Source organism: Oryctolagus cuniculus, chromosome 7, assembly GCF_964237555.1.
Source record: "Oryctolagus cuniculus chromosome 7, mOryCun1.1, whole genome shotgun sequence".
Taxonomy (NCBI): Eukaryota; Metazoa; Chordata; class Mammalia; order Lagomorpha; family Leporidae; genus Oryctolagus; species Oryctolagus cuniculus.
Genome location: NC_091438.1, coordinates 44,732,603 through 44,758,991, shown reverse-complemented (window position 1 = coordinate 44,758,991; position 26,389 = coordinate 44,732,603). Strand labels below are relative to the sequence as shown.

General features: G+C 57.3%; 2 protein-coding genes across 6 annotated transcripts in view; both read right to left on the bottom strand.

Moving 5' to 3' along the window:
• Window positions 1-406: 406 nt before the first annotated feature.
• LOC103344972 (protein S100-A4) lies at window positions 407-3,209 on the bottom strand. 2 transcript variants are annotated; one of them, XM_008264410.4, is made up of 3 exons: window positions 2,987-3,209; window positions 1,962-2,117; window positions 407-702 (listed from the first exon to the last, which is right to left on the bottom strand). In XM_008264410.4, the coding sequence occupies exons 2-3, from the start codon at window positions 2,100-2,102 to the stop codon at window positions 538-540; spliced, it is 306 nt and encodes a 101-aa protein (XP_008262632.1). In that variant the 5' UTR covers window positions 2,103-2,117; window positions 2,987-3,209; the 3' UTR covers window positions 407-537. The 2 variants fall into 2 exon arrangements, with proteins under 2 accessions (XP_008262632.1, XP_069933796.1); XM_070077695.1 differs by lacking the exon at window positions 2,987-3,209 and adding an exon at window positions 2,299-2,509.
• Window positions 3,210-4,157: 948 nt separating this feature from the next.
• The window catches only part of S100A3 (S100 calcium binding protein A3), a 166,256-nt gene continuing 144,024 nt past the window's right edge, over window positions 4,158-26,389 (bottom strand). The window contains exons 1-3 of one of the 4 annotated variants that reach the window (XM_017345868.3): window positions 6,569-6,688; window positions 5,066-5,211; window positions 4,158-4,644 (exon numbers count right to left, since the gene is read on the bottom strand). In XM_017345868.3, the coding sequence (XP_017201357.1) occupies window positions 4,477-4,644; window positions 5,066-5,206 (309 nt within the window). In that variant the 5' untranslated portion in view covers window positions 5,207-5,211; window positions 6,569-6,688 and the 3' untranslated portion in view covers window positions 4,158-4,476. Of the gene's footprint in view, window positions 4,645-5,065; window positions 5,213-5,537; window positions 5,815-6,568; window positions 6,689-26,389 lie in introns of those variants that run through there. The other 3 variants (XM_070077697.1, XM_070077696.1, XM_051857289.2) reach the window with 3 other exon arrangements.

Here is a 26,389-nt window from a genome sequence, read left to right as displayed (position 1 = left end):
CCTCCGCCTGACTCAGCTCCGTTCTCTTCTCTCCAGACCCCAACTAGAAACAGATGTGACCTTCCCATCGTAGTAACCTCAGTTCAGGGATTGGCCAGAGGCATGGTTGGTGGGAGCTGGAAAGGGTGAGTGGGCTGGCTCAGTGCCACAGCCCCGCCCTCCAAGCCCTGGTGGTCTCCTTCCCTGCCTGGGCCCCACCCCTGTCCTCTGGGTCACACGCATGCCTGCACACACACACACACACACCCTCAGTCACTCCTGCTCCCTCCCAGCCTTCACTCCTGGGATCTGCAACCCAGCAGCTCAAGTCCCAGCACCCCCAGCCCTACCCCCCCCCACCACCACACACACATCCCTCAGCCCCCAACCCCACACGCCCCCAGAGTCACAGACTGAGAGCCTCACAGGTGTTAAGACTCTTTATTAAAGTTGCTCAGCGTGGTGCACATGTCTCAAGGGGCGGGACTAAGGTGCTGTGCCCACTGCAGACAGGGAAGACCCCAGCGGGCGGGCCCCCCAGCGGCATCTGAGGAGCCTTCACTTCTTCCGGGGCTGCTTATCAGGGAAACCTTCGAAGAACTCATTGCACATCATGGCGATGCAGGACAGGAAGACGCAGTACTCCTGGAAGTCCACCTCGTTGTCCTTGTTGCTGTCCAAGTTGCTCATCAGCTTCTGGAACGCGGCTTCGTCCGTCCTTTTCTGGAGGGAGAAAGCAGAAGCCACGGGGGTAGAGCAGGGCTAGACCAGTTTGGCACCTGCAGCTCTCCTGTGGGGGGCCCAGCCTCGGACCCCAACCCTCAGGGCCACACCAGCGCCAACGGGAGTACTCCTTGGATGGGGACGTCTGAGGACCTGGTGCAGGTGCAAAACGAAGTGACCACACGCCTTCCCTAGAGGTTGTCCTCATGATCCAGTGAGGTAATGATCATGACAGCATATGCCAGCTACTGCAGAAAGTTTGTGGAAACAGAATTTTTTTTTTTATTTGAAAGGCATAGTTATAGAGGGAGAGACAGAGAGAGCTCTTCCATGTGCCGGCTTACTCCCCAGATGGCTTCAACTGCCAAGGCTGGGACAGGCCACAGTCAGGAGCCTGGAACTCCATCTGGGTCTTTCATGTGGGTGACAAGGGACCAAGTACCTGGGCCAACTTCTGCCACTTTCCCGGCACATTAACAGGGAGCTGGGTTGGAAGCAAAGCACCAGGGACTTGAACTGGGGCCCATATGGAATGCCAGCATTGCAGGCGGAAGTTTAACCTACTGTACCACCATGCCCAGCCCCGGAAATATAATTTAAAAATAAGTTCCTTTTGGTACAAAAATGTTTGAAACCCATGCTTCCCAAGACTCTCCAAAGGGTTCATGAAAATGAGTATTATTTTTAAAACTATAGATTTCAAAATTTTGCACCAAAATAAACTTGCTTTTTCATGCCACTTCCCATGAACTTTTTGCAATACCCTCTTGTAAATGGTGGACTGCTTGATGCAGGTGTAGACGCTGTTGTTGGGGGGGACATCTTAGGTGTGTTGAGTCTCTATACCTGTGTCTGCACATCTATGAGCCAAATGGAAACTCCAGCCCTTCACTGTTGGAGTGAAGAATGGGCAGTCGGCGGTCTTAGTCCAGACCAGTTTTGTACATGCACTACCTTGGGAAATACTTAACTCTGAGTTTTTTGTTTTTGTTTTTTTCCCTTTCACTTAAGATGTACAGAGCACCTGACAGAGGGTCTGGCCCCTAACCTCCCTGTTCTCTCTCAGCCTTCTTTCTGCTGGGGCCGTGTTTGCACCCCATGCAGGCTCCCTGCTCCCCAGTTTCCCCACACAGTCAGAAACACCAGCTTTAGCTGATATTCCACAAAAAGCCTGCAGCCTCATAGAGCCTGCGCCTCCCCTGCAGGGGGTTGGGGGCTGGGGATGGGGGAGGGTGCTTGCTCCCAGGGGACCCACTCACCCCCAAGAAGCTGGGCAGCTCCCGGGTCAGCAGCTCCTTTAGCTCCGACTTGTTGAGCTTGAACTTGTCACCCTCTTTCCCCGAGTACTTGTGGAAGGTGGCCACCATCACGTCCAGGGCTTTCTCCAGGGGGCACGCCATGGCAGCGGTCAGGATCTGAGGGCGGGAGGCACGGGCACCCTTATCCTCCCCTGCTCCCCAGCCATGTGTTCCGAATGCCCGCCTGCACTCCCATCCCTCAAGAGGCCCTTGATGACACTTCTCTGGCCCTCGGGGACACCCAGAGAGGCGGGCACAGCTATTGGTGGGGAGGGGTGCGGGGGGGGGGAATGCATACTTGGGACCGTGGACTTTTGTGGGGTTCGTGGCATGGGCTCCAGGGAGCCAGGCAGCAAGCTCCGGAGGTGGCTGCAGGCCTCATCCCAACAACAGCGTTCTTCCACCCCTCCCTCACCCGTCCACTCCCACAGCTCAGCCACAACGGCCGCCCCAGCCCATTCTTCTCCCTCCCAGCGCTGGGCGCGGCAGCTAGAGGCCTGCATGGGGGCCTGCAGCGGAAAAAACCGGCAGCCTGGCACCCAGCCCGTCATTGGGAGGGGCCGGTGAGGTGGCGGAGGCAGGGGTGCCAGGGCTGGGTGGGAGGCCAGGGCTCTGCCGGGCTGAGCTGCCGGGTGCAGAGCAGGGGCTCACAGAGCGGGAGCAGAGGAAGCCCTCGGTTGCCTTTGCTTTCTTCCTGCACCCGAGGGTGCACACTTGTGCAGCCCAGCAACCCCGCAGCAGGGTGCACATCTCCAGCTCAGGCACACACTGCACAAGCCCCAGTTTCTCAGAAGGGCTGGGGCGGGGAGGGGGCGCTCAAACCCAGCTGCTGCACACTTTTCTTCTTGCCTTTTCTCTCTTCCATGCACCCCAGAGCCTGTGCATCTGGGTCCATTCAGCACATCTGGCCCCCACCAGGCTGTCCTTCCCCCACCCAGCCTCAGCCCGTGACACCCTCGCGTGCCAGTCAGGCCCACAGAACTCACCAAGCCGAGAGAGGAAGCACAGAGGAGGAGGGCTGGGGAGAGAGGAAGAGCGGGGAGAGCCCAGCGGTCTGACTATTTATACCCCAGCCAGGCCCTGCCCCTGGCAAGGGGATGGGGGAGCGCACACTGCCCTCCTGCTGTGGGCTGATGTGGTGAGTCGGGCAGCCCCTCCATGGCCTCAGCCGGCTGCCGGGCATCCTGACCCGGCCAGGCCCCCATGGGCAGTGGGCCAGCCCCAGTGGGCACCAGCAGGGAGCTGATGGAGCAGGCACCACCCAGTGCACACAGCCCAGCAAGAGTTTCAGGGAGCCGGGGAGGGAGGGCAGTGCCTGGGGCTGGGGGCTGCAGAGGAAGTAGTCCCAGCGGCCATGAGAAAAGGAGAGGCAGGGGTGGCAGGTGGCTGGTGGCAGGTGTGAGATGGCCCAGGTACATCAAGGGGCGAGGTCCTGGTGGAGTGGGGGTGGGAGTGCAGTGTGGGGCTCAGTATGGCTTGTGACTCACAGAGTAGGCAGGAGGGGGTGTGTGGGGTTGAGGGGGGCGTCAGGGATGAATATTGCAGTTTGGGGTGCAGAGATAGAGGTGACATGGCACAACACGGGGGAGTCAGGTTCAGGGATGACCCCTCAGGGTGGGGCACAGGGGGTCCAGGGGTGAGTGAGGGGCAGCAGAGGGGGCTTAAGGGCCTCAGCGGGTTGTGGCTTCAGGGATGGGGCTCGCTTCAAGCTATCCCCCTCCCCTTCTGCCTCCAGTACAGGACCCCACCCCAGCTGGCAGCAAACCCCTGAGACACCCTAATCCCATTAGTGCTGCTCTCTGGGCTGCCACAGCCCGGGGCAGGGAACAAGCGCCCCACCCCACCCTCCTCCTCAGCGCATCCGGTCACGAGGCCCGAGCTGCAGCTCCCTCACCCCTGGGACCTCGGGCTGCCCCCTTGCCCTCCTTGACAGCACCCCCCTCCAAAGACTGAGAGACAGACGGACAGAACGGGAGTTCCTGTGCTGACTGTAACCATTGCATCTCTGCAGGCTCTGAAACTGCTCCCAGGGCCCATGGGAGCTCTGGCTGCTGCCCTCAGCCTTGCTCCCCAGTGGAAAAGACCAGAGGAGAGCAAAGCTGTCAACAGGGCTGTGTCTCAAGGCCCCGTGCCTCTCAGAAGAACCAAACCACGCCACATGGACACCTGTTCTTTATTAGGAGCGGAAAGGCCCATCCCGTCCTGGTCTTGCTGGCACGCACCGTGCCGGGCCTCCAGGGCCCACGGCACATCCCCGCCTCCTCCGTCCACTGCACAGACAGGGAGCGGGAGCTGCCTCACTGGCTGGGCACCCTGGTCCTCCAGCAGGGCTGATCTGCACGATTCCACATTGCAGGGGACACAGGGCCAAGGGAAGGGGGTGTGGGAGGCACAGCCAGGACCACCCGGGGGCAGAGATGGCACAGCCTGGGGCGGATCCTGCCCTGCCGGGGCGCCCCCCCAACTACAGCACAGGCTACTGGGAGCAGGGGGGCTCTGGGGGAGGGCAGTCCTTGAAGTACTCGTGGCAGTAGAGACAGAGGCAGGCCAGAGAGCGCACGTACTCCGCGAAGTCCACCTCGCAGTCCTTGTTGGTGTCCAAGACGCTCATGAATTTGTTGTAGTCACACTCCCGAAACTCAGTCTGTGCAGGGAGGTCGGGGGAGAGGCAGGGTGAAACAGGCAGGACAGCCTCGCCCCCTGGCCCTCCCTCTGCTCCTGAGTGGCCCCAGCCCAGCCCAGCCCAGCCCAGCCCCCAGCCTTCCTGTCCTGACAAGGCACCCATTTCAAGACTCCTTCCAACTCCCCCACCCCAGATCATATGTTGAACACCTACTATGTGCCGCTGAGGGCCTACTGTGTGCTGGGCATTCTTCCCGGGGCTCTCCCTCAAGCCTCCCCGCAGGTCTGCCAGGCAGCAGGTGTGATGAGAACTGTGTTCCTGCTGCCCCCCACCCCCACCACTGCACACGAGCCTTGGCCCCTCTTGCTGTCCCAGGTCTCTCTGTAGAGGCCCAGCAGTGTCTCCCCGCAGGAAGGGGAAGGCCCAGCGCCCAGGTGCTCACCGGGGTCCAGGTGGGCAGCTCCTTCTGCAGCAGCTCCTTGAGCTCCGACTGGCAGAGCTTGTATTTGTCCCCGCAGCGCCCTGCGTACTCCTGGAAGGTGCACACGATGGCAGCTACTGCTTGCTCCAGGGGCCTGGCCATCCTCCCTGCCACAGATGAGGGTGTGACCCACAGAGGCCCCGGCCAGCCCCCTGCCCACCCGTGCCCTTGATGTTTTCCAAGGGGCTTTTCCCAGACCCGTCTTAGCCTGGCTTCAGGCCCCAGAGGTGTCCCCCAAACAAGCAGCTGACTCTGCCCTACCTTAGCCCACGCCCCACACCCACAGAGGCTCAGTCTCGCCGTCTGCAGCCTAGAAAGGAGGCCCTAGGAACCTCCTTCCCTCCAGGATCCCGTTGTCCCTTCCTGCAGGGACTTGTATGGAGGAGGGGGGTGCTGGAGGAAGGCCGGGGATCCCTGCTCAGCGCTTCCTCACCCTCAGGCCCTGGGAGAAGCTGTGCATGAGCGGAGCCCAGGTGTCAGAGGAGTGTTGCCGTCTCACCATGCCTGCTGCCCTCAACCCAAGGATGTTGCAGCCAAAGGAACACTGGGATCCGCTCTGCACCTCGCTAGCTGTGCAGCCCTGCATGGGCCTTTCACCCTCTCTGAGTCCCCAGGGCCTTATCCGGTTCACCCCCTCACAGGCCTGCTCTGGGCCCAGGCCCTGTGGAGTCCTGAGAGTGAGCGGGCTCAGGGGTTAACCACCAGGGCCCTGCCCCAGGCTGACGCCCTCCTCCTGAGCCCTATTTGTCAGTGGGGGAGCACTTCCCAGAGTCTCCCGCCTCCCCTAAATCCCACCGCCCCCTTCCATGCTCTTCTGGGACACAGCTCTGGCATGGGGAAACCCTCGGCAGGCAGCCCGGAAAGCAAGAATTTCCATGTGAGCCCAGTGACTCACTCCTGCCTCCTCACCCCCCACCCCCAGGGAGGGAGGCCTGCCACAGGGCTCCCTGGCGCCTCCCCTCCACTGGGACCTCTGCAGGGAGCCAATGGCGGTGGGGTGGGGTCGGGGAGGGGGCAGGGTGACAAAGCACTGCCTGGGGCCTATCTAAGTCTTAGGGACAGCCCGGGAGCAAGGCATTTGTGTTCCCAGACAGGAGAGGGTTCTATCCCTGAAGGTGCTCCTACGGACCTGCCTGGCGCCACCTCTGTCCAGGCTGGAGACGGGTGGGAATCCTCTCTTCCCTGCCGCCCTGGCCTGTCTCAACCTGTCCCCAAGAATGAAGTACGGAGGGAGGCGAGGAGGAGGGGCCAACAAAGGCAGCCCGAGAACTTCCAGCCACTGTCCCCACCTGGGGACCAGACCTCAGCGCTTCACTCCCCCTAGCCTGAGCTCCCGGATAGGCTTCCCCTGCACGAGAGAACCCGAGAACCCCAAGGCCACCACTCCTGATGTCCCTGACCCTGCCAGGCCCTGCTGGGACGGGGACCCCAACCCAGGGCAGGAGCCGAGCAGCTGGCACTCACCGCTGGTGTCGGCGTCCAGCTGTGGGAGCCCAGCACCAGGCCATCCCTATATGTAGCCTCCCAAGGCAGGAGGGCAGCAATTATGGGGACCCAAGTAGGTCACTGCTGAGGGTGCCCCGGGGCTGTCTGCCTCCTTCCCTCAGCAGTCCCCCCACCCCCCACCCACCTACCCACGCACACATCAAAGGCAAGGCTGGGCCTCAGACACCACTCCCCAGGCATCCCCCCCCACCCCGCCTCCCGCTGGGCTAAGCTACCCTATCCCTGTGCCCAGCTCTTTACTCTGAGAGGCCCCCAGGAGACTCGGTCGGGGGACGCACTTCAGCCTCACTTAGGCTGCACCCCTGAGGGTCCCCGTGCGGGGTCGGGGTGGAGGGACCTTGGAGAGCATCTGAGACTCATGGGGCACCCTCCGAGTCTTACTGCCAAGTCACTCGGGTGCTCCGTGGCTCTGGGCTGTGAGCTGCTTGCTTCCCTGGGGCACGTGCTGTGGGGGGAGCGGTGCCCAGCAGGGTGGGTTTTCCCACCCCGTGCTCCAAGTGATGTCAGGGACTGTGGGCTACAGACTCGAGTGAGAGCCGGCGTTCCTTGGAAAATGTTTGGGTTTTTCTTCCCCCCGGCCCCGCTCTGTTCAGCACCAAGGGAACTGTCTTGGCTGTTTGTGGGGTGGGGCAGTTTCCTCTGGCTTGGGGGGCCCAGCATCACAAGGTGCGGGGGTGTCCCCCACTCTAGTGCCCTGCTCAGGGAAGCACTGGGCTTCCGTTTCTGTCTTCCTCACTCTTCACACCATCAAAGCCGACGCTGAGGTTGAGCTTGGCTTGGCCAACACCCTGCGGGCACGGGGCTCCCCTCCCAGACTCCGCTCCCGCTCAGCTTCTGACCTACTCACCTCTACCACTGGCAGCTCTTTGGTGCTTTGAAAAGCCTCTCTTTTCAAGATTTATTTTATTATTTATTTGAAAGGGAGAGACAGAGAAAGGGAGAAAGACAGAAAGAGAAAGAGGTCTTCCACCTGCTGGTTCACTCCCCAGATGGCCACAACAATTGGGGCTGGGCCAGGTCGAAGCCAAGAGCCAGGAGCTTCTTCCGGTCTTCCCCGTGCATTGCAGGGGCCGGAGTATCTGGGCCATCTTCCGCTTCTCTCCCAGGTGCATTAGCAGGGAGCTGGAAGGGAAGCGGAGCAGCCAGAACTGGAACCAGTGCTCATATGGATGCCAGCGCTGCAGGTGGTGGCGTAACCTACTACACTTTCTTGGGGTCACCAAGAAAGGGGTTTTGAGTGCTGCCCAGCATTTGTGGTTGTTTTTAACTGGCGCAGACAGAGACCACCACACGACCAGAAGTGGGAAACCCTTCACGTCACGCCTCTCCTCTCTTCTCTCCCTCTTCCCTAAGCCTGAGGGACCCCTCCCCATTCCACAGAAAGAGAACCCAAGACCCAGAAGACTGTGGGGCGGGGTGGGAGGGTGGGGAGGAAATTCTGACTCCCAGGCCAGTAGTTGGGGGGGGGTCCTGGTGCCACGGAGGCAGCTAGGCTGCTAATGATACCCTGACCTTGTGCTTGGCACCCAGCACCCGCTGTGCCTGGGCTGTCACCCACTCGCAGACTCAGCCCCTGTTGGGGAGGGGAGCGGGCTCTGGATGCAGGAGAGGAGGAAGAGCTGTGATTAGCTCTGTTTTATGGGCAAGGAGTGGGGGGCAGAGAACAGAGGACAGTGATGCAGCAGAAGTAGGGGCCACCGCAGACCAGCAATTAACTCAGTTCTGGGGCAGCCACTCCTCCCCACCCATGCCAACCTAGCGCTGCCACCTCCCTTAAGCAGGTCACCTGGCCTCTCTGGCTCCATTTTCCTCACCTGCCATGAGTGGAGGATAATAGTAGTGACTCCCCACAGGGCTGCTGTGGCTTGAATGGGTGACTCCTCACAGAGCTCCTAGAACAAGCAGCACCTGTTCACAGAACGAGCTCTGAGGTGGGCAACTTGCCCGTGGAACTGGTGAGCGGCAGGCCCAGCAGCCACTCATGCTTCCCATGACCAGAGGGGACACCTACCAGGCATGGGGAGCCTGGCCATAAACGGAGAAAGGCCCTGCTCTGCACACATGACCATCTAGCAGGGGAAACAGACAAGAGCAAGTCCGGGGTTAACAGGTGGTAATGTAAATGCTACAAAGAACAATAAGGCAGAACTGAGAGAGAAAATTATTTTGGAAAGGGGGCACCTTTCTAAAGGATTTATTTATTTATTTATTTATCTGAAAGGCAGATTTACAGAGAGAGAGAATCTTCCATCCCCTGATTCACTCCCCAAATGGCCACAGTGGCTGGCGCTGGTCCAGGCCAAAGCCAGGAGCCTGGAATGCTATTTGGGCCTCCCACAAGGGTGCAGCGGCCCAAACACTGGGGCCATCTTTCGCTGCCTTCCCAGGCACATTAGCAGGGAGCTGGATTAGAAGCAGAGCAGCCAGGACTCGAACTGACACTCCTATATGTGATGCCAGCGTCACAAGCAGCGGCTTAACCTGCTGCACCACGGTGCTGGCCAAGGGGGCATGTGATGTGGCTAGTCGGGGAAGAGCCGCGCAGCCCAGCCATTGAGCCCACGTCCCTGCCCACTGGATTCCACATTCCTGAGAGCAGCTCACCTCCCTGGATAGCACCTTTGCCCACTGGGAGAGCTGGAGGAGACGACCCCTGAATGACAGATGGAGAAACAGAGAGGTCTGGCTCCAGGCACTGTGTGTTGACTCCTTACCTGGACCCTCCCTCCAAGCCTCCCATCCCCGCCCCGCTCCCCGGCCTCACTCGGCACGTTCCATCCTTAACCTTGCTAGCGCCTTCAATTCCTCGTCTCCAAACGGATTTGGGAGATGCCTCCCCCTAAGAACCCCGCGTGAAAGTGCTTTGTGCCACTTGCTGTTGTGTCCATGCTGTGGTCTCTGAGCTGGACTGGACAACCCGCTGCTGAGTCGCCTGGTGCAGGTGGAAGGGCAGCCCCTCCTCACCGGGTCATCTCGTCCAGCCTCCTGCCTCTGTGCAGATGGAGCATAGCTTCTCTTGTCGCTTGCCTAAACTCTCCGTGGAGGGATCAGAGTCTTCTTGCCCAGCTGCAAGTCCCTCCCAAGTCCCTGTTTCCTGCAATGGCTCCAAATGCAAGCCTCTGGGCCTCGATGGAGGCCAGCCTCCTTCCTTCTCCCCCTCCGCCGTCCACACACTCAATCCCCAGGCCGTGGGCCGGCCTGGCAGCCGTGGCCTCTCACCTTGGCAGATGTGGAGCAATGCCCATCCCTGGAGCAGCATGCGGCCGGCACCGCATGAGAGCAGCCACTACCCCATCTGCCAGGGCTTCTCACAGCACAGACCCTCCCTCTGCTCTCCGCTGTCACTACCCAGGCCCTGGAAACTGCATTCCCCGGAGGTCGGCTCTGGCTCTGCCCCTGGGGAGAAAGAAGATGAACGTTGTGGGCCCTGACATTCCCTGTGCTTGTGCCAAAAGGGCCTGGGCCCAGGGACAGGAAGAAATTGTGGGAGGGAGCGTTTGGTTACTGGGGCTGGGACTACAGCAGGGGAGCCTTTGCTACAGTGGGGGCAGCAGGTGGAACAGCACCTGACAGCCTGCGGGGTTTGGACCTACTTCTTCTTTTGACAGCCAAGACAATAGCTGAGCGGGCCCATTTCACAGATCAGAGCAGTGAGTCAGTGTGGAGACCCAGTGGCCCAATGACAAGAGCCCGGGTGCCCTATGTGAGTCACTCCTTTGTCTAAGAACCCGCCTCTGTCCCCCCTTTCCTTGAAGGTGTAATAGCCAGTGGGCGACCCAAAAACCCAAGGCCAGCATGAGGACCCGCTGTGGGAGGAGGGAGGTGTGTTCCCGAGGGAGGGGAGGGAAGCCGGCAGCGCTGTGTGCGGAGCTACCTCCAGTCTGCGAGACGGTGAGGGGTCAAGGGCAGACGGCTGCGACCTGCTAGGGAAGTCTGATGCTGGCGACTTTGTCAAATGCCCAAGAAGCAAGGAAGTTAGCTCCCTGAGGACCTGCCGGGCTGGGGGCAGCCCCAGAGGCAGCCGCTGAGGCCGGTCTCCCCAGGGCCCACAGCAGCCCGGGCCCTTGGAACTAAACCCAAGAGAAGCCGGGCCCCACCGTGAGCCTGAGGCCCCAAAGCCATCAGACTGCACTGAGGCAGCCATGCGAGCGGGCGCCCGAGGGCAGCTGAACTCAGCTCGGTCAGCCTCCCCTCTGTCGGCAGAAGCGGCAGAGGCCCAGACTGCGACCCCTGCGTCCCGGGGGCGTGCGGGGTGGGGACGTCTCTTACGCCTCCGAGGGGGTCGGCCCCGGCTCACCGCTGCCCGCGTCCAATCCCACACGTATGAAGAGCAGCAGCTAACCGCACGCTGCCCCAGCAGGTTCCCCATCTGTGAGCAGGACCCGCGGCCAGGTGGCGGTGGCGTGTCGGGGAGGCTGAGACCTGCCTCGGAGGTGTTAATTTCCACCGCCACCGCTCACTGCCGGCACTACCGGCTCCCTGTGCTGCCGGGGTTAGGAGGTGAGCTTCTCTTTTCACTGCTGTGAGAAGAGATTAAGGCAGATGGGTAGGCAGGAGCCAGCAGGGCGCCCGGGGCCCTCCCACGCCCGGGGACTCCATCTCTGTGATTCCCAAGCACCTGAGTCCTCCAGGGAACAAGAAAACAATTCAAGAAAACACTGCCTGTTACCTGTCCACTCCCCACCCCCTCTTTTTTTATGATTTATTATTATTTTTTAATTTGAAAGGCAGAGAGAGAGAGGGCTTCCATCCACTGGGTTTCTCCACCAAACACCTGCCATAACCAGGGCCAGGCCGGACTCAGGCACCAGGCACTCAGGAGGCATCTCTGGTCTCCTGAAACAAGCCTGAACCGCCACCGCCAGACTTCCTGTGGAAGACAAACCACTGCATTAGGCAGGTTTTCTGCAACTTACAGCCGAGCAAACCCCCGGCTCAGGGAATGTGATCTTAAAGCAAGTCCCCGAGTGAGAGAAGCCAAACTGTGGGCTTGGCTAAGTAGGGGGAGGCAGGCAGTGAGCTGCGAGGACCTGGGGGTGCAGGCTGGGACCTTGCTGGGAAATGACAAGAGATTTGGTCAAACCATCCCCTGGCATATCTTGGGATGGAGACCAAATGGAAACCTGGGTATAGTGAGCAAGAGGGTGGCAGGGCAAGTCTAGAACGTCAGCGTGAGCTGGCTCCCTGCACCTTGCACCAAAACCCTGCAAGAGCAGAATGCACTGTTAAAAAACAAAACAAAACAACAACAACTAGAGCAGGTGTCATTGGCTTCCGGGCCAGGCAATCAGTGAGACCGAAGGACCTCGAGAAGCTTGTCAACAGCGACTTGAAGGACAGTGAGGAATTGGTTCCTGGAGACTGGAGATAGAGAGACCTTATTTAGGGCAATGAGATGTGTGGCGACACTGGTGCCTGCGGTAATGTAGAAAATGGGGCTCCTGGGGCTGTCACTGTGGCACAGCAGGTTGAGCTATGTGGACACAGGTTCAAGTCCCGGCTGCTCCACTTCCAATCCAGCTCCCTGCTAATGTGCTTGGGAAAGCAGCAGAGGATGGCCCGAGTGATTGAGCCCCTGCACCCACGTGGGAGACTCAGATGAAGCTCCTGGCTCCTGGCTTCAGCCTGGCCCAGCCCCAGAGGCTGTAGCCATCTGGAGAGTGAACTAGTGGATAGAAACTCTCTCTCTCTCTCTCTCTCTTTCTCTCTCTCTGTAACTCTGCCTTTCAAATAAATAAACAGATCTTTATTTAAAAAAATAATAAGGAAAATAGTGTTGCCAGTGAATTTCCACATCTGCCTAGGGAGTGAGTGTGCCAGTTGGCTTCCTTGGGCTGCCTAGGATGAAATACGAGATGAGGGGACAAGTATCTGGACTAGTGCTTAAGAGCCCAGTTAAGCCGGCGCCGCGGCTCACTAGGTTAATCCTCCGCCTTGCGGCGCTGGCACACCGGGTTCTAGTCTTGGTCGGGGCGCCGGATTCTGTCCCGGTTGCCCCTCTTCCAGGCCAGCTCTCTGCTGTGGCCAGGGAGTGCAGTGGAGGATGGCCCAAGTACTTGGGCCCTGCACCCCATGGGAGACCAGGAGAAGCACCTGGCTCCTGCCTTAGGATCAGCGCGGTGCGCCGACCGCGGCGGCCATTGGAGGGTGAACCAATGGCAAAGGAAGACCTTTCTCTCTGTCTCTCTCTCTCACTGTCCAGACCTTTCTCTCTGTCTCTCTCTCTCTCACTGTCCACTCTGCCTGTCAAAAAAAAAAAAAAAAAAAAAAAAAAGCCCAGTTAGAACACGCAGGCCCATACCGGAGTGCCGGAGTTCAGTACCAAGCTCTGGCTGCTGACTCCAGCCTCCTGCTAAAGCAGACCCCAGGAGCAGTGGTGATGGTTCAGTAGTTGGTTTCTTACCACTCACGTGGTAGACTCGGGTTGAGTTGCTGACTCAGCTTTGGGTCCCTCTCCCCACCCCCAAGTTGTGAACATTTGGGCGGTAAACCAGAAGACAGGATCTCTCTCTCTCTCTCTCTCTCAAATTAAAAAAAAATTAATAATGAGAAGGTAAAGTTGAACTAAAGGAGAAAGCGCTTTGTTTTGCAGTAGAATTTAGCAGGCCCAGTATAGTCTGTCCGGCCAGGAAGTCTCCCAGCATAATAAACAGCCTCTGGTAAAGCGCAGCCCCAGGCCCCGCAGGGGAAGGGGTCTAAGGTTAAGGAGGACGTTGGAAGGAAGACCCTCTCTTGAGACCGCAGGAAGGCAGGGCAAGCTCCAAGGAGCTCAGATAAACTGCACAGCTCCCATGCCTTGGAAGGACGCCTCTTTGGGGCCGGCTCTGTGGTGCAGAGGGTAAAGCTGCTGAATGCAGTGCCGGCATCCCATGTGGGCACCGGTTCGAGTCCTGGCTGCTCCACTTCCGATCCCGCTCTCTGCTATGGCCTGGGAAAGCAACAGAAGATGGCCCAAGTGCTTGGGCCCCTGCACCCACATCGGAGACTCAGATGAAACTCCTGGTCCTGGCTTTCGCCTGGCCCCACCCAGGTCGTTTTTACCAATTGAGGAGTGAACTAGTGGATGGAAGACCTCTCTCTCTATCTCTTAGTAACTCTGCCTTTCAAAAAAACAGACCCTTCGGGACAAACGGCTTTTAGAATCTTTTTTTTAAAGATTTATTTTATTTACTTGAAAGACAGAGTTACACAGAGAGGTAGAGTCAGAGAGAGAGGTCTTCCATCTGCTGGTTCACTCCCCAGATGGCCACAACAGCCAGAGCTGCCCTGATCCGAAGCCACGAGCCAGGAGCTTCCTCCGGGTCTCCCACAGAGGTGCAGGGGCCCAAGGACTTGGGCCATCTTCTACTGCTTTCCCAGACCATAGCAGAGAGCTGGATCAGAAAAGGAGCAGCCAGGACCAGAACCAGTGCCCATATGGGATGCCGGCACTTTTAGGCCAGAGCTTCAATCCGCTGCACCACAGCGCCGGTCCCCAGCTTTCAGAATCTTAAGGGCTTCCTACCGCACCCTGGCTCTCAGTCTGCAGCCTCAAGGGGATTTGTGGATGCCACTTGTGTCTCATTGAGTGAGCACATAGAAGACCTCAGCATTTAAAAAAAAAAATACTACAACCGACTCAGATCTTTCCTTTTTCTAATATTTATTTATTTATTCCACACACACAATCTCCCATCTACTGATTCACTCCCCAGACGCCCACAGTAAGCCAGACTGAAACCAGGCCCTGCAGCGCAGTCTGGCTGTCCCACGTGGAAGTCAGAGACCCAAGCACTGGAGCCATCACCAGCTGCCTCCCAGGATGCACGTTTGCAGCATCAGGGCTTGAACCAGGCACTGCCAGTGTGGGATGCAGATGTGAGAGGTGGTGTCCTGAACACTGCCAGATGCCCATCACACACACACACGTGACATTTTTAAACAAATCATCTTTAAAGGGACAGAGGTAAGGCCGGCGCCGCGGCTCACTTGGCTAATCCTCCGCCTAGCGGCGCCGGCACACCGGGTTCTAGTCCCGGTCGGGGCGCTGGCTTCTGTCCCGGTTGCCCCTCTTCCAGGCCAGCTCTCTGCTGTGGCCAGGGAGTGCAGTGGAGGATGGGCCAGGTGCTTGGGCCCTGCACCTGCGTGGGAGACCAGGAGAAGCACCTGGCTCCTGGCTTCGGATCAGCGCAGTGTGCCGGCCGCGGCGGCCATTGGAGGGTGAACCAACGGCAAAGGAAGACCTTTCTCTCTGTCTCTCTCTCTCACTGTCCACTCTGCCTGTCCAAAAAAAAAAGGGAGGGGGGACAGAGGTAGCTCAAAACAAAAAGAAACTTTTGAGGCTTCAACTTTCTTTTTTTTTTCTTTTATTTCTTTCCTTTTCATTTCTTTTTTTTTTTTTTTTTTTGAAGATTTATTTAGTTTATTTGAAAAGTTGAATACAGAGAGGCAGAGGAAGAGAGAGAGAGAAAGGTCTTCCATCAACTGGTTAACTCCCCAAGAGGTCACAACAGTCGGAGCTGGGCCAATCCAAATCCAGGAGCTTCTTCCAGGTCTCCTATACAGGTGCAGGGGCCCAAGGACTTGGACCATGCTCCACTGCTTTCCCAGGCCATAGCAGAGAGCTGGATCAGAAGTGGAGCAGCCAGGACTTGAACCGGTGCCCATCTGGGATGCCAGCACTGCAGGCAACAGCTTTACCTGCTACGCCACAGTGCCAGCCCCAGGAACTTCAGCTTTCTTTGGGCAAGCAACAGGCTAAGAAAGCTTAGCTATAAACATAGTCATTTCTTATGGAAAAGGAAGACTCAGCTCACAACGTGAAGCCAACAGCTAAGACACGTCATTTACAGAGAGCAGCGCTAGGCCTGGCAGGGACTCCGGTGACACGTGTCTGGACTCAGAGTGGTTTCAGATAATGCCCGGTGGCACCTCCCATACACACACACACACACACACACACACACCCGTGAGAAGCAGTGTTCACTGTGGTTACAGGCTCTGCATCACCTTCAGATGGTGATGTGTTTCCCAGAGGTCTCTGGGAGCTGAGGAGCCGGACCGAGGGCTCGGCGCCTGGGGAGCCTCAGTCGTGTCTGCACCTGCCCGGGACAGAAAGCTCCTGGGCTTCGCTGACGCCTTCATGAGAGGAGACAGCCTGGGAGTCTCAGGCAGGAGGTGAGCACGCTATGGCTCAGAGGCTCCCGGGGCAATCACCGTCACTTGCAGGCGTTAGGAGACGTCTACGCCCCGCCCCTGAATCTGGGCCAGCCTTAGCTGTTGGATGAGTGAAACGCAGCAGAAAGGATCCTCTGCAATTTTTGAAATGCATCTCTTTTTTTTTTTTTAAGATTTATTTACTTATTTGAAAATCAGAGTTACACAGAGAGGCAGAGAGAGAGAGGTCTTCCATCTGCTGGTTCACTCCCTAAATGGCTGCAATGGGCAGAGCTGCACCGATCCAAAGTCAGAAGCCAGGAGCTTCTTCTGGGTCTCCTACATGGGTGCAGGGGTCCAAGCACTTGGGCCATCTTCTACTGCTTTCCCAGGCCACAGCAGAGAGCTGGATCGGAAGTGGAGCAGCCGGGACTTGGACCAGCATCCATATGGGATGCTGGCAGTGCAGGCTGCGGCTTTACCCGCTACACCACAGCACCAGCCCCTGAAATGCATCTTAAGAAGCATCACAGGCCGGCGCCGCGGCTCAATAGGCTAATCCTCCGCCTTGCGGCACCGGCACACCGGGTTCTAGTCCCAGTCGGGGCGCCGGATTCTGTCCTGGTTGCCCCTCTTCCAGGCCAGCTCTCTGCTATGGCCCGGGAGTGCAGTGGAGGATGGCCCAAGTGCTTGGGCCCTGCACCCCATGGGAGACCAGGAGAAGCACCTAGCTCCCGGCTTCGGATCAGCGCGGTGCACTGGCCGCAGCGCGCCAGCCGTGGCGGCCATTGGAGGGTGAACCAACGGCAAAAAGGAAGACCTTTCTCTCTGTCTCTCTCTCTCACTGTCCACTCTGCCTGTCAAAAAAAAAAAAAAAAAGATACATACAGCCATCCCAAAAGCAGGTGCACCGCCTGTGGCCTGTAACCTGACAACAGGTCCCTACAAGGAAGCTCTGTGGGGTCCATCAGACAAATGCCTGCCCCTGAGCAGACACTGGCACCCATCACCATAGCTCACGGCACTGGTGGCGAGGATCCGGTCTCCACCCTGAGAGTCCACCCCTCCCTCCTGTTGTGCCTGGAGCTTTCTCTTTGTGTGAAATGATCTAAGGCACAGCTCTGGGCTTGGGCAGAGTTCCAGAAGGAGAGACAGGGCCTCAGTTTCCAACTGAGCCAAGCAGCTTGCTGGGCAACTGGAGTTCTGTCAGGGGCCAGCGTTGTGATGCAGCAGTGGGTTGAGCTGCCGCGTAGACGTTGGCACCTCGTACCAGAGCCCCAGTGTGAGTCCCTGCTCTGCTTGCCGGTTCATCTCCCTGCTAATGCTCCTGGGGAGGCAGCAAAGGAGGTCCCAGGTATGTGGGCCCCTGCTGCACGCGTGGGAGACCCAGATGGAGTTCCAAGCTCCCAGCTTCACCCAGCCCCACTGTTGCAGCCATCTGGGGAGCGAGCCAGCAGATGGGAGACCTCTTTCTCTTTCCGTCTCTGTCACTTTGCGTTTCAAATAAATAAATAGATGAATCTTTAAATAAGATATGATTGATGCACAAAAATGGTTTATTGAGTTCTAAACTAAAAGGAATGAAAAATAATTGATGAACAGGTCATGAAAATTACTTATTTGAGGGCCAGCACTGCGGCGCAGCAGGTTAAAGCCCTCGTCTGCAGCGCTGGCATCTCTATGGGCATTGGTTAGAGTCTCAGTTGCTCCACTTCCTATCCAGCTCTCTGCTATGGCCTGGGATAGCAGTAGAAGATGGTCCAAGTCCTTGGGCCCCTGCACCCATGTGGGAGACCCGGAAGAAGCTCCTGGCTCCTGGCTTTGGATTGAGTCAGCTCTGGCTACTGCAGCCATTTGGGGAGTGAACCAGCAGATGGAAGACCTCTCTCTCTCTCTCTCTCTCTCTCTCTCTCTGCCTCTGCCTTTCTGTAACTCTGCCTCTCAAATAAATAAATAAATCTTTTTTAAAAATCACGTATTTGTATACTGTATAATCTATGAAAAGATATATATGCCCAGTGTTCTATCTATAGAATGGGGTTTTATATATATATATATGTGTGTGTATATATAATATATATATATATATAATGAGAGATAGAGAGAACGTATCATGACATGTGTCCTATTCATAGGACAATCTGTCTTTTCATTCATTCTCATTCTCAATGATAATAAAGAATATATGACCTTTAGATTATAATTTCTCACATATTTTAATACACCTGTGTAAATGTCATTGAAATATTCATATAACTGAAATCTTGGGATCTAATGGGTTAAAGATCATGGTAAATTATCTTTGAATTGGGGGAGCCAGCACTGTGGCACAGCGAGTTAACGCCTTGGCCTGAAGCACCAGCATCCCATATGGGTGCGGTTTGGGGCCCGGCTGCTCCTCTTCCAATCCAGTTCTCTGCTATGGCCTGGGAAAGCAGCAGAAGATGGCCCAAGCCCCTGCACCCATATGGGAGATGCGGAGGAGGCTCTTGGCTCCTGGCTTCGGATCGGTCCAGCTCCGGCCGTTGTGGCCAACTGGGGAGTGAACCAGCAGATGGAAGACTTCTCTCTTTCTGCCTCTCCTCTCTCTTTTAACTCTGACTTTCAAAAAAATCTTTAAAAAAAAGAAAGAAAGAAAAATTTTAAAAAATCTTTGAATTGGACTGTTTTGCAGAAAAATAGTAAATAAACTAAAAGGAATGGAGAGTCCTCCCGGGGCCCAAGAAGGCCAGGGCCGGGAGTCCTGAGCCCTGGTTCAGGGCCGGCCTGGGGAGCCCTGGACAACAGGGTAACCCTGGAAGTCCCTGCTGGCCGCTGGCCACCGTGGTCCTCGAGGCTGCCCAACACTGTCAGCGCCTCCTCAGCCCCTTCTCCCGAGAGCCAGAGGGAGCAGGGTCTTCACTGAGCTGACCCCACTTCCACCTCCACACCAGACCCCACAGGCTCATGGGTCAGGGCCCAGCTCTCCCTCCCCACCGGGCAGCCTGGGAAGGGATCCCCAGCAAGCCCCTGTGAGGGCCCAGTGAGGACAGAGAAATGGACAGTCAGTGGCAGGAGTTTGCAGCAGGCCTTGCTGGGCGCCAGGGAGCCAGGAGGTGGGCACTGGAATGCACCACCTGTCCCTGTGGGGCCACAGCCCAGGTGGGGAGAAGGTAGCTGAACTCCCTCCCCACCAGGAAGGATTCCGCTGGGCTCAGAAGGAAACCAAGTTAAGCGTCCTGGGGATGAGGGCGGAATCCGGGGCACAAGGGCAGGCCTCAGAGGTCACCCTTTCCCAGGCCCCATCTCTGAGCTGCTCAGATCAGCCCTCAAAGGCTAGCAGGGGTCCCGGGGTGAGGGTAGGGGAGCTGGTGCAGAGGCAGGGAAAGCCGCGGGCCCTCCTCTGCCAGCCCTGCCCTCAGTGAGGTGGGAGGGAGGAGGCAGCAGTGGGCGGGGCCCGGACCAGGCAGGGGGCCCGGACCAGGCAGGGGCCGGCACCCAGGACCCCAGCGCCCAGGACCCCGTCTCTTGTCCTTAGTCCTGCTAGAATCTAGGACATTGTGAAAAGCAAAAACAAGCAGGGTTGGCGTTAAACGCCTTGCATGACCCCCAGAGAAGGGCCCCCAGACTGAGACCCTAAGAGACAGCTCAGAGCAACCTCTAAGCTGAGAACCCATTGACGAAGCTGGAAAAGGACCCCTCAAACTGTCACTTCACGGGGGGTCCCCCAAATAGGAAAGATCCAGAGAGGCCCCAGGCTGATCCCACCAAGAGAGCCAGCATGAGAACACTGTGGAGACCAGGCCAAGATGGGGTCCTCCCCGCCCCGCCCACATGGCAGAGAGACCAGGAAGGACCGCCGGCCAGGGCCCGTGGGGATTTAGGCCCCACCTTCATTGGCTTCCAACTGGCGTTTCAAGGAAACCAAACTTGTCCTAACTCGCTCCCACCAGAGCTAGCCTCCTGCGGCCCCACCCGTGCTCTCTCCAGCTCTGCCTCCAGCTGGAGGAGGTTCCAGGCCAGGCCAAGAGCAGCGTGGAGCCCACCCGAGCCAGAGCAGGGGGCAGGAGGTGTCCTGGCAGCCTTGTCACGGGGCGTGGAAGCTCTTGTTCTGTGACATCCTGGGTCGGCTCTCTCCAGTGTCAGAGCCTGGAGCAGCTGGGAACACCTGAGCTCTGCACTCCTACGCATGTGTGTGCACGTGTGTGTACATGTATGTGAGACACACAGGGAGGCAGGAACACCTAAGCCCTGCACTCCTGTGCATGTGTGTGCATGTATGTGCACATGTGTGTACATGTATTGAGAGACGCACAAAGAGAGGTGGGAACACCTGGGCCCTGCACTCCTACTCGTGTGTATACATGTGTGTTCATGTATGTGCACGTGTGTGTGCGTGTGTGAGACACACAGAGAGACAGGCAAGAACAGCTTGGGGCCACCCTGAGAAAGCTGAGAGCTAGAGAAGGTAGCTGGGAGCACAGGTGATGATGTCGGGTGCGGGAAACATGGGGTTTTTTAATTTTTACTGATTTCTTTTCATTGAATTTGAAAGGCAGTGAGACACAGAGAGATAAACAGAGAGAGAAAGAGGTCTTCCATTCACTGGTTCACTCCCTAAATGCCTGCAATAGCCAGAGCTGGGCCAGGCCAAAGCCAGGAGCCAGGAACTCAACCCAGGTCTCGCACAAGGTGGCAGGGACCCAGACACTCCAGCCATCGCCTGCCTGCCAGGGTGTACATTAGCAGGAAGCTGGACTGGCAGTGGAACAGCTGGGGCTCGAACCAGGCACGGTGATACAGGGCACAGGGACTTAACCACGATGCCAAACGCCCTCCCCAAAGTTCTTTTTAATGGCCGGCACCACACCCCTCTTGGTGAGGAAAGGGGTGCCTTGGGTGTGCTCAGGGCACCTCGCAGGGAACCATGGGATTGCTCGGCATGCAGACACAGCTGGGAAACAAATGTTGGCTGTGTGGCGTGTAAGGAGGCCGGGAGGGGCCGAGGGGGGAACAGGAGCACCTGGGCCTCCTTTGCTCCAACCTGGAGGGCAAGCGGGTGTGTTCCTCCCACCCCTACATGCCCCCACCCCGGGAGGGACTTGGGTAGAGAACAGTACACACACACACACACACACACACGCACACACACGCCCAGGGTCCTTCTGCTCTTCGTCCACCCCGGCCCATCTGGGCACCGCCCTTCCTGTGGGCCCAGTTCCCCTCCCCCCAGCAGATGGGAAGCAGCTTCTTTCCCCTCCCGGCCAAGGTGACTCACCCAGCCTCAGATGCCCAGGCAGTGACTCAGCCGGCACCGCCCTTGTCCCCTGGGGCCAAGGCAGCAGCAGCCGGAAGCCTGGGCCCCAGAGCACTAGCACGGAGACCCTTCACCACTGGACCCTGGGCTGGGCAGGGTGGGACACAATGAGGGCCAAGGCCCTGGGTCTCAGAAGGTGCCCCACGCACCCACGCCTCATCTCCTCCCGTGGAGAGCCTGCAAAGGCCAGCTAAATTCCAGGGACCTCAGGGAGCCCTCCAGGGTCCCACCAGACCAGGCCTCCACCTGCCTGTCCCACGCAGGGCTCTCCCCCCACCCCACCCCACCCCCGCCCTCAGCCTGCATCCTCAGGCATCTTGTCTTCTCTCGTCCTCACCCCCTCACGGTGAGCTCACCCACCCCGGGACCCAGTCTCACTCCTCCGGCATGAGCAACGGGAGCGGCCACACTGGGTGCCAGCCAGCTTGATGGTTACCAAAGGGCAGGGGGCACTCTTTAGGGTCCTTCTCGCCTCCTGAAACCACACCACCCAACAGCAAGGTCTCTTCTGGGGCCCAGGGTGCTGCTGAGACCCCAGGGTGGAAATCAGGGCTCCATGGAGTCACTGCAGGAAGCTTCCTTCCCCAGGGACCAGTGAGGGAGCCCAGAGAACCGGGAAGGTCAGAGAAGCAGTCAGAGAGAGAAAGCAAAACAGGGGTGGGGCTGGGGGGACAGGGAAAACAGAAACGGGGGGGGGGGGCTGACTGTAAGGAAAAGGGGCGCAGAACACAGAGGAGACAGGATACGGACACACAACCCAGAGGAATTTATTCAAGAAATATAAATTCGCAGAGGTGGGTGACCAACTGGCAGAGGGCCAGTCCTCAGTGGGCCAGGCCGTACCTAGCTCAGGGTGGGCTGAGGGTTAGAGACGGAGGTGAGTTTCTCCCTACAGGTTTTTCAGGTTTCCACACCGGCTTTCAAACCAGGAGAAGAATGCAGGAGGTGGGGTGAACAATACAGGGCGTGTCTCTTGGAAGAAGGCCAGGGCAAGGGGTAAAATGGCATCTTCTCTACTTTCAGGCAAAAACCTAAAATGGCCGAGGCTCCTGTCCTTGTTCTGTCAGACACCAGGGCAGCCCCTGAAGCCAGCCGTGACCAGGGACTGAAGCTAACAGGCAGGCCCGTCAGACGGCCACGCGCCCCACGCTGGTGCCAGCCACACTACTTTGCTGGGACTTGCCGGGATCTTGGGCACCTCCATGCCCCAGCGCAGGAGACAGTTGGGCACAGAGTCACTACACCGGCTGGGACAGTCTCCAGTTCTCTACGAAGCACAGAAGTCAGGATACAGTCAGGCCGTGGAACATGCAAGGCGGTGACCCTGCCAAGCTGCGTGGCGCCACCGCAGCGCCGGTTTCGCGCGGGCGGCCTGCTGGGTTCTGCCCGACGGGCTTGCGCCCCCTGGTGGTCGAGGAGCGTGGCTGCGGCGCTGGCGTCTGCTCTCCCGGTTCCCCTGGCCGTGGTGCCGGCCCGCCTGCCGCCAGCCCTTCCCGGGCCGCGTTCCTGCTGACTCACCAGGAGGCAGGGGTGCTGATTCATCTCCAGGGAGCCTTCCCACGCCCACGCCCGCACACCTGCCCCGCACAGAAGGGCTTTCCTGGGCAGTCCCTGCTGGAAAGCCCAGGTGAGCTTCTGAGACCTCGGAAGTGTGCTCACAGCCTCGGGGTCGGAGAGGAGAGGGTTAAGGTGTGGGACAGGGCTGCGCTGCCAGGGTCTCCCCCCACGGCCTTCGCCTGGGATCCGAGGGTTCCCTGCAGAAAGGAGCTTGGGTCCAGGTGGAAGTCCTGGCGGCGGCGGCGTCAGCTCTGAGTCAGGGGTGACCTCGTGGCCGCATCTCTGAACCCAGATGCCGTCACCAGAAAGATCTCTTTATTACCCTTTGCGCGCAAAAATAAGCTTTGAAATCTCTCACCAAACTGCATTATTCACGAGACCTAGTACAGTGCCCTCCGGCGTGACCACCACCCCGCCTTGCCCACCGGCCGGGTCACTCCGGATTAGCCCCTGGCGGTGGGTCCGTGCACTCCCCTGCTGTGCAGCACCTACAGTGTGCAGGGTGCTTCACCGGGCGCTCACCTGATTAGCAATCAGGCGGGCGTTGCGTTCAGCCCCCACCCCAGCAGGGCTCCTAGCTCCAGCTTCCTGCTCATGCCCATCCCGGGAGGCGGCAGGTGACGGCTCAGGTACTGGAACTCTGGACTGAGTTCCCGGCTCTGGGCTTTGGCCTGCCATGCATCCCACATTTGGGAAGTGAACCAGTGGACAAAGGTGCTCTCTCTCTCAAATAAAATGAAACAAAATAAAGTGAGGCAAGGAGACCTGGCTTGGATGCAGACGGTCACAGTGTGAGGCCCCTTCCATGAGATTCCCATTCCCGCTCACAGCAGCCTTGGTCCCTGCCCATTGGTGTCCTCTCCCGGCCTCTTCCGGGGCTCGGGGCCCTGTCTCCACCTCTCTGGTGGGGCCCTGTCTCCACCTCTCTGCTTCCTGCTTCTCTTCCTCTGGCCATCAAATGCCCTCAGGCCAGAATTTAAAATAACCGTAGAAGAAACCTGCCTTGGCTCCCGGAACTCCCGGAGTTCCCCCCACTCCTCCCCCCCACTCCCCGTGCCATAAGGAACATCACCACCTAGGGGCGGGCATGTGGTGCAGCAGTTCAGTCGCAATGCTGCATCCCACGGCAGAGTGCCTGGGTTCAAGGCCCAGCTCCTCTTTTTCCTTTTTTTTTTTTTTTTTTTTAAGATTTATTTATTTATTTAAAAGGCAAAGTTATGGGGGGGGGGGGTCCTTCCATCCGCAGATTTACTCCTCAAATGGCTGCAATGGCCAGAGCTGGGCTGATCTGAAGCCAGGAGCCAGAAGCTTCTTTTGGGTTTCCCATGTGGGTGTAGGGGCCCAAGCACTTGAGCCATCCCCTGCTGCTTTCCCAGGTACATTAGCAGGGAGCTGGGTTGGAAGTGGAACTGCCAGATCTCCAACCGGTGCCCAAATGGAATGCTGGTGTTGCAGGTGGTGGAATGACCCTGCCAGGGGGCCAGTCCCCAGCCCTGCTTCTAATTCCAGCTTCCTGTTAATGTGCACCCTGGGAGGCAGCGGCGATGGCTCACGTCCTTGGGTGTCTGCCATCCATGTGGGAGACTTTGATGGAGCTCCTGGCCCAGCCCTGGCTGTTCCAGACATTCGGGGAGTGACCCAGCAGATGGATGATCCCTTTCCCTTTCAAGTAAATAGCATAAATAAAAATTAAGAGGGAGATTTCACTTTCAAATAAAAAACAAAAAGCCCACCACCATCCACCCAGTGACCCAAACCGGAAGCTTAGCCGTCCCCCTCCCGCCTCTACTGCCAATCAGCTGTCCGCCCAGCTGTCCTGTTGCTTCCCCTTTCTAACTGCCCTTGGCTCTGTCCCATCATCCTGCTCCCAGACTCCTCTGGCCTCCACCCTGGCTCCCCACCAACCCCTTCCCAGGGCTGCCAACAGAGGGATCTTCCTAAAGTCTCAGCTGAGCGGTCCTTGCCCAGATACAACACAGACTGAACACTTGTCACCTTCAGAGCAGGAGCCAGCGTGCTGCACCGTCCCGGGCGCTGGAGCTCCACTGCCCCCGAGCCCCTGCCAGAGCCAAATTCTCTTGGGAAGCCACTCCTCAGCTGACCCACCTGCTGATCTCCTAACCACCTGCTCAGCTCAGCACGAAGACCTCCCCTCCGGTCAGCATCCCCCGCTCCGAGCATCTGGAGCACACACATGCACCTGCACACACACTGGTAGGTGTGCCTCCCGGGCACTTCACCTCATTGCATTTTTCTTTTTTTTCTGCCGCAGCTTTTTTTCAAACAGCAAGGAAGAATTGCAACACAATTTAAACATCTGTCAATAGGTCACAAAAGGGAGACAAAATGTAGTGTAACCATTATATATTCCTGCAGCTAACCTCACTCATCAAATCTTACACTAATCCATACGATTGTTCTGTGATTACAAGTAGCCAAATCTTATCATCATACACTATATCAGCTTACCTCTTTCCCTGTAATATTTAAATATTACTCTGATGTTGAGTAATCTACAAGTTGGATTTTTAGAACTTGTTAAAGGATGATGGAAACTCTGCAAACCAAGTAGTTGAGTTGACAGAAAATTCTGAGAGACCAAGTAAGAAAATACTAAGCGAGATCATCAATTAGTACACATATAAAAGTCTCCCAATTTGTTCAGAATTCCGATGCTAATATACTCAAGGAATTACAAGTTGATCTGTTAAGTGCTATAAATAAACCATGAGACCAGTCTTTGTAAGTTCTCTTCCAGGGGTGGTGGTAAGGTTAAACAGTTCATTTTCATGTATATTCCCCAAAATATCTACTCTGTGCCAGAGACAACACAAATCTGCAGCGAGAACATTGGGAGCTATTTTACTACTGTTCATCAAAGTACTTTTTTTTCTTTAAGTTTTTACTTAATTGAGAGGTATGTTTGCAGACAGAGAGAGGGGGAGAGAGAGAGAGAGAGAGAGAGGTATTCCATCTGCTGGTTCACTCCTGGAGCTGGGCCAGGCTGAAGCCAGGAGTCAGGAGGTTCTTCCAGGTCTTTCATGCAGGTATGGGGGCCCAAGCACTTGGGCCATCTTCTACTGCTTTCCCAGGCCATAGCAGAGAGCTGGATCAGAAGAGGAACAGCTGGGACTTGAACAGGCGCCCATATAGGAGGTTTAACCTACAGCACTGGCCCCCACTCCAAAGTACTTTTACACCCTATTTTTCCTCTAAATTTTCTACTTTAAAACACACATGTGACTGTACAGATACCAAATGGGTTGTCTCATACAAAAGGACATTATTAACAATTCTGACAACTCACTTTCAAAGACAAGCCATTTTTCAGCCTCCACCTGTTTTGACTTGATTAAAGAGAAACCCAGCAGTCCTCTTATTTCTAAACATCATAAATGACAAGTCCTAGCTGAGAAAGTCTCTTGTTTAGGCAAAGTCTGAACAGTTGGAGTTCAGGTTGCTGTCACAGATGATTAACTGTCAGAACCACTTTTACAAACGTGAAACTGTCTCTCCCTTGGAAGGCGGTGGGGAGGGAGAGGCAAGTGGGGAGGAATGTGGAGGACAGGAACGTAACGCTGTGCACTCGGGACAGGATTTTGGTCACTTTTCACAATGTGGTGTTTTTTCTTGTATATCTTACTAAGCCTGTAATAAAAGACATCGCTGAGCCTATAAATCAAAGTAAATTTAGTAAACTGTTCAGCCGGCGCCACGGCTCAATAGGCTAATCCTCCGCCTGCGGCACCAGCACACAGTTCTTGTCCCGGTCGGGGCACCGGATTCTGTCC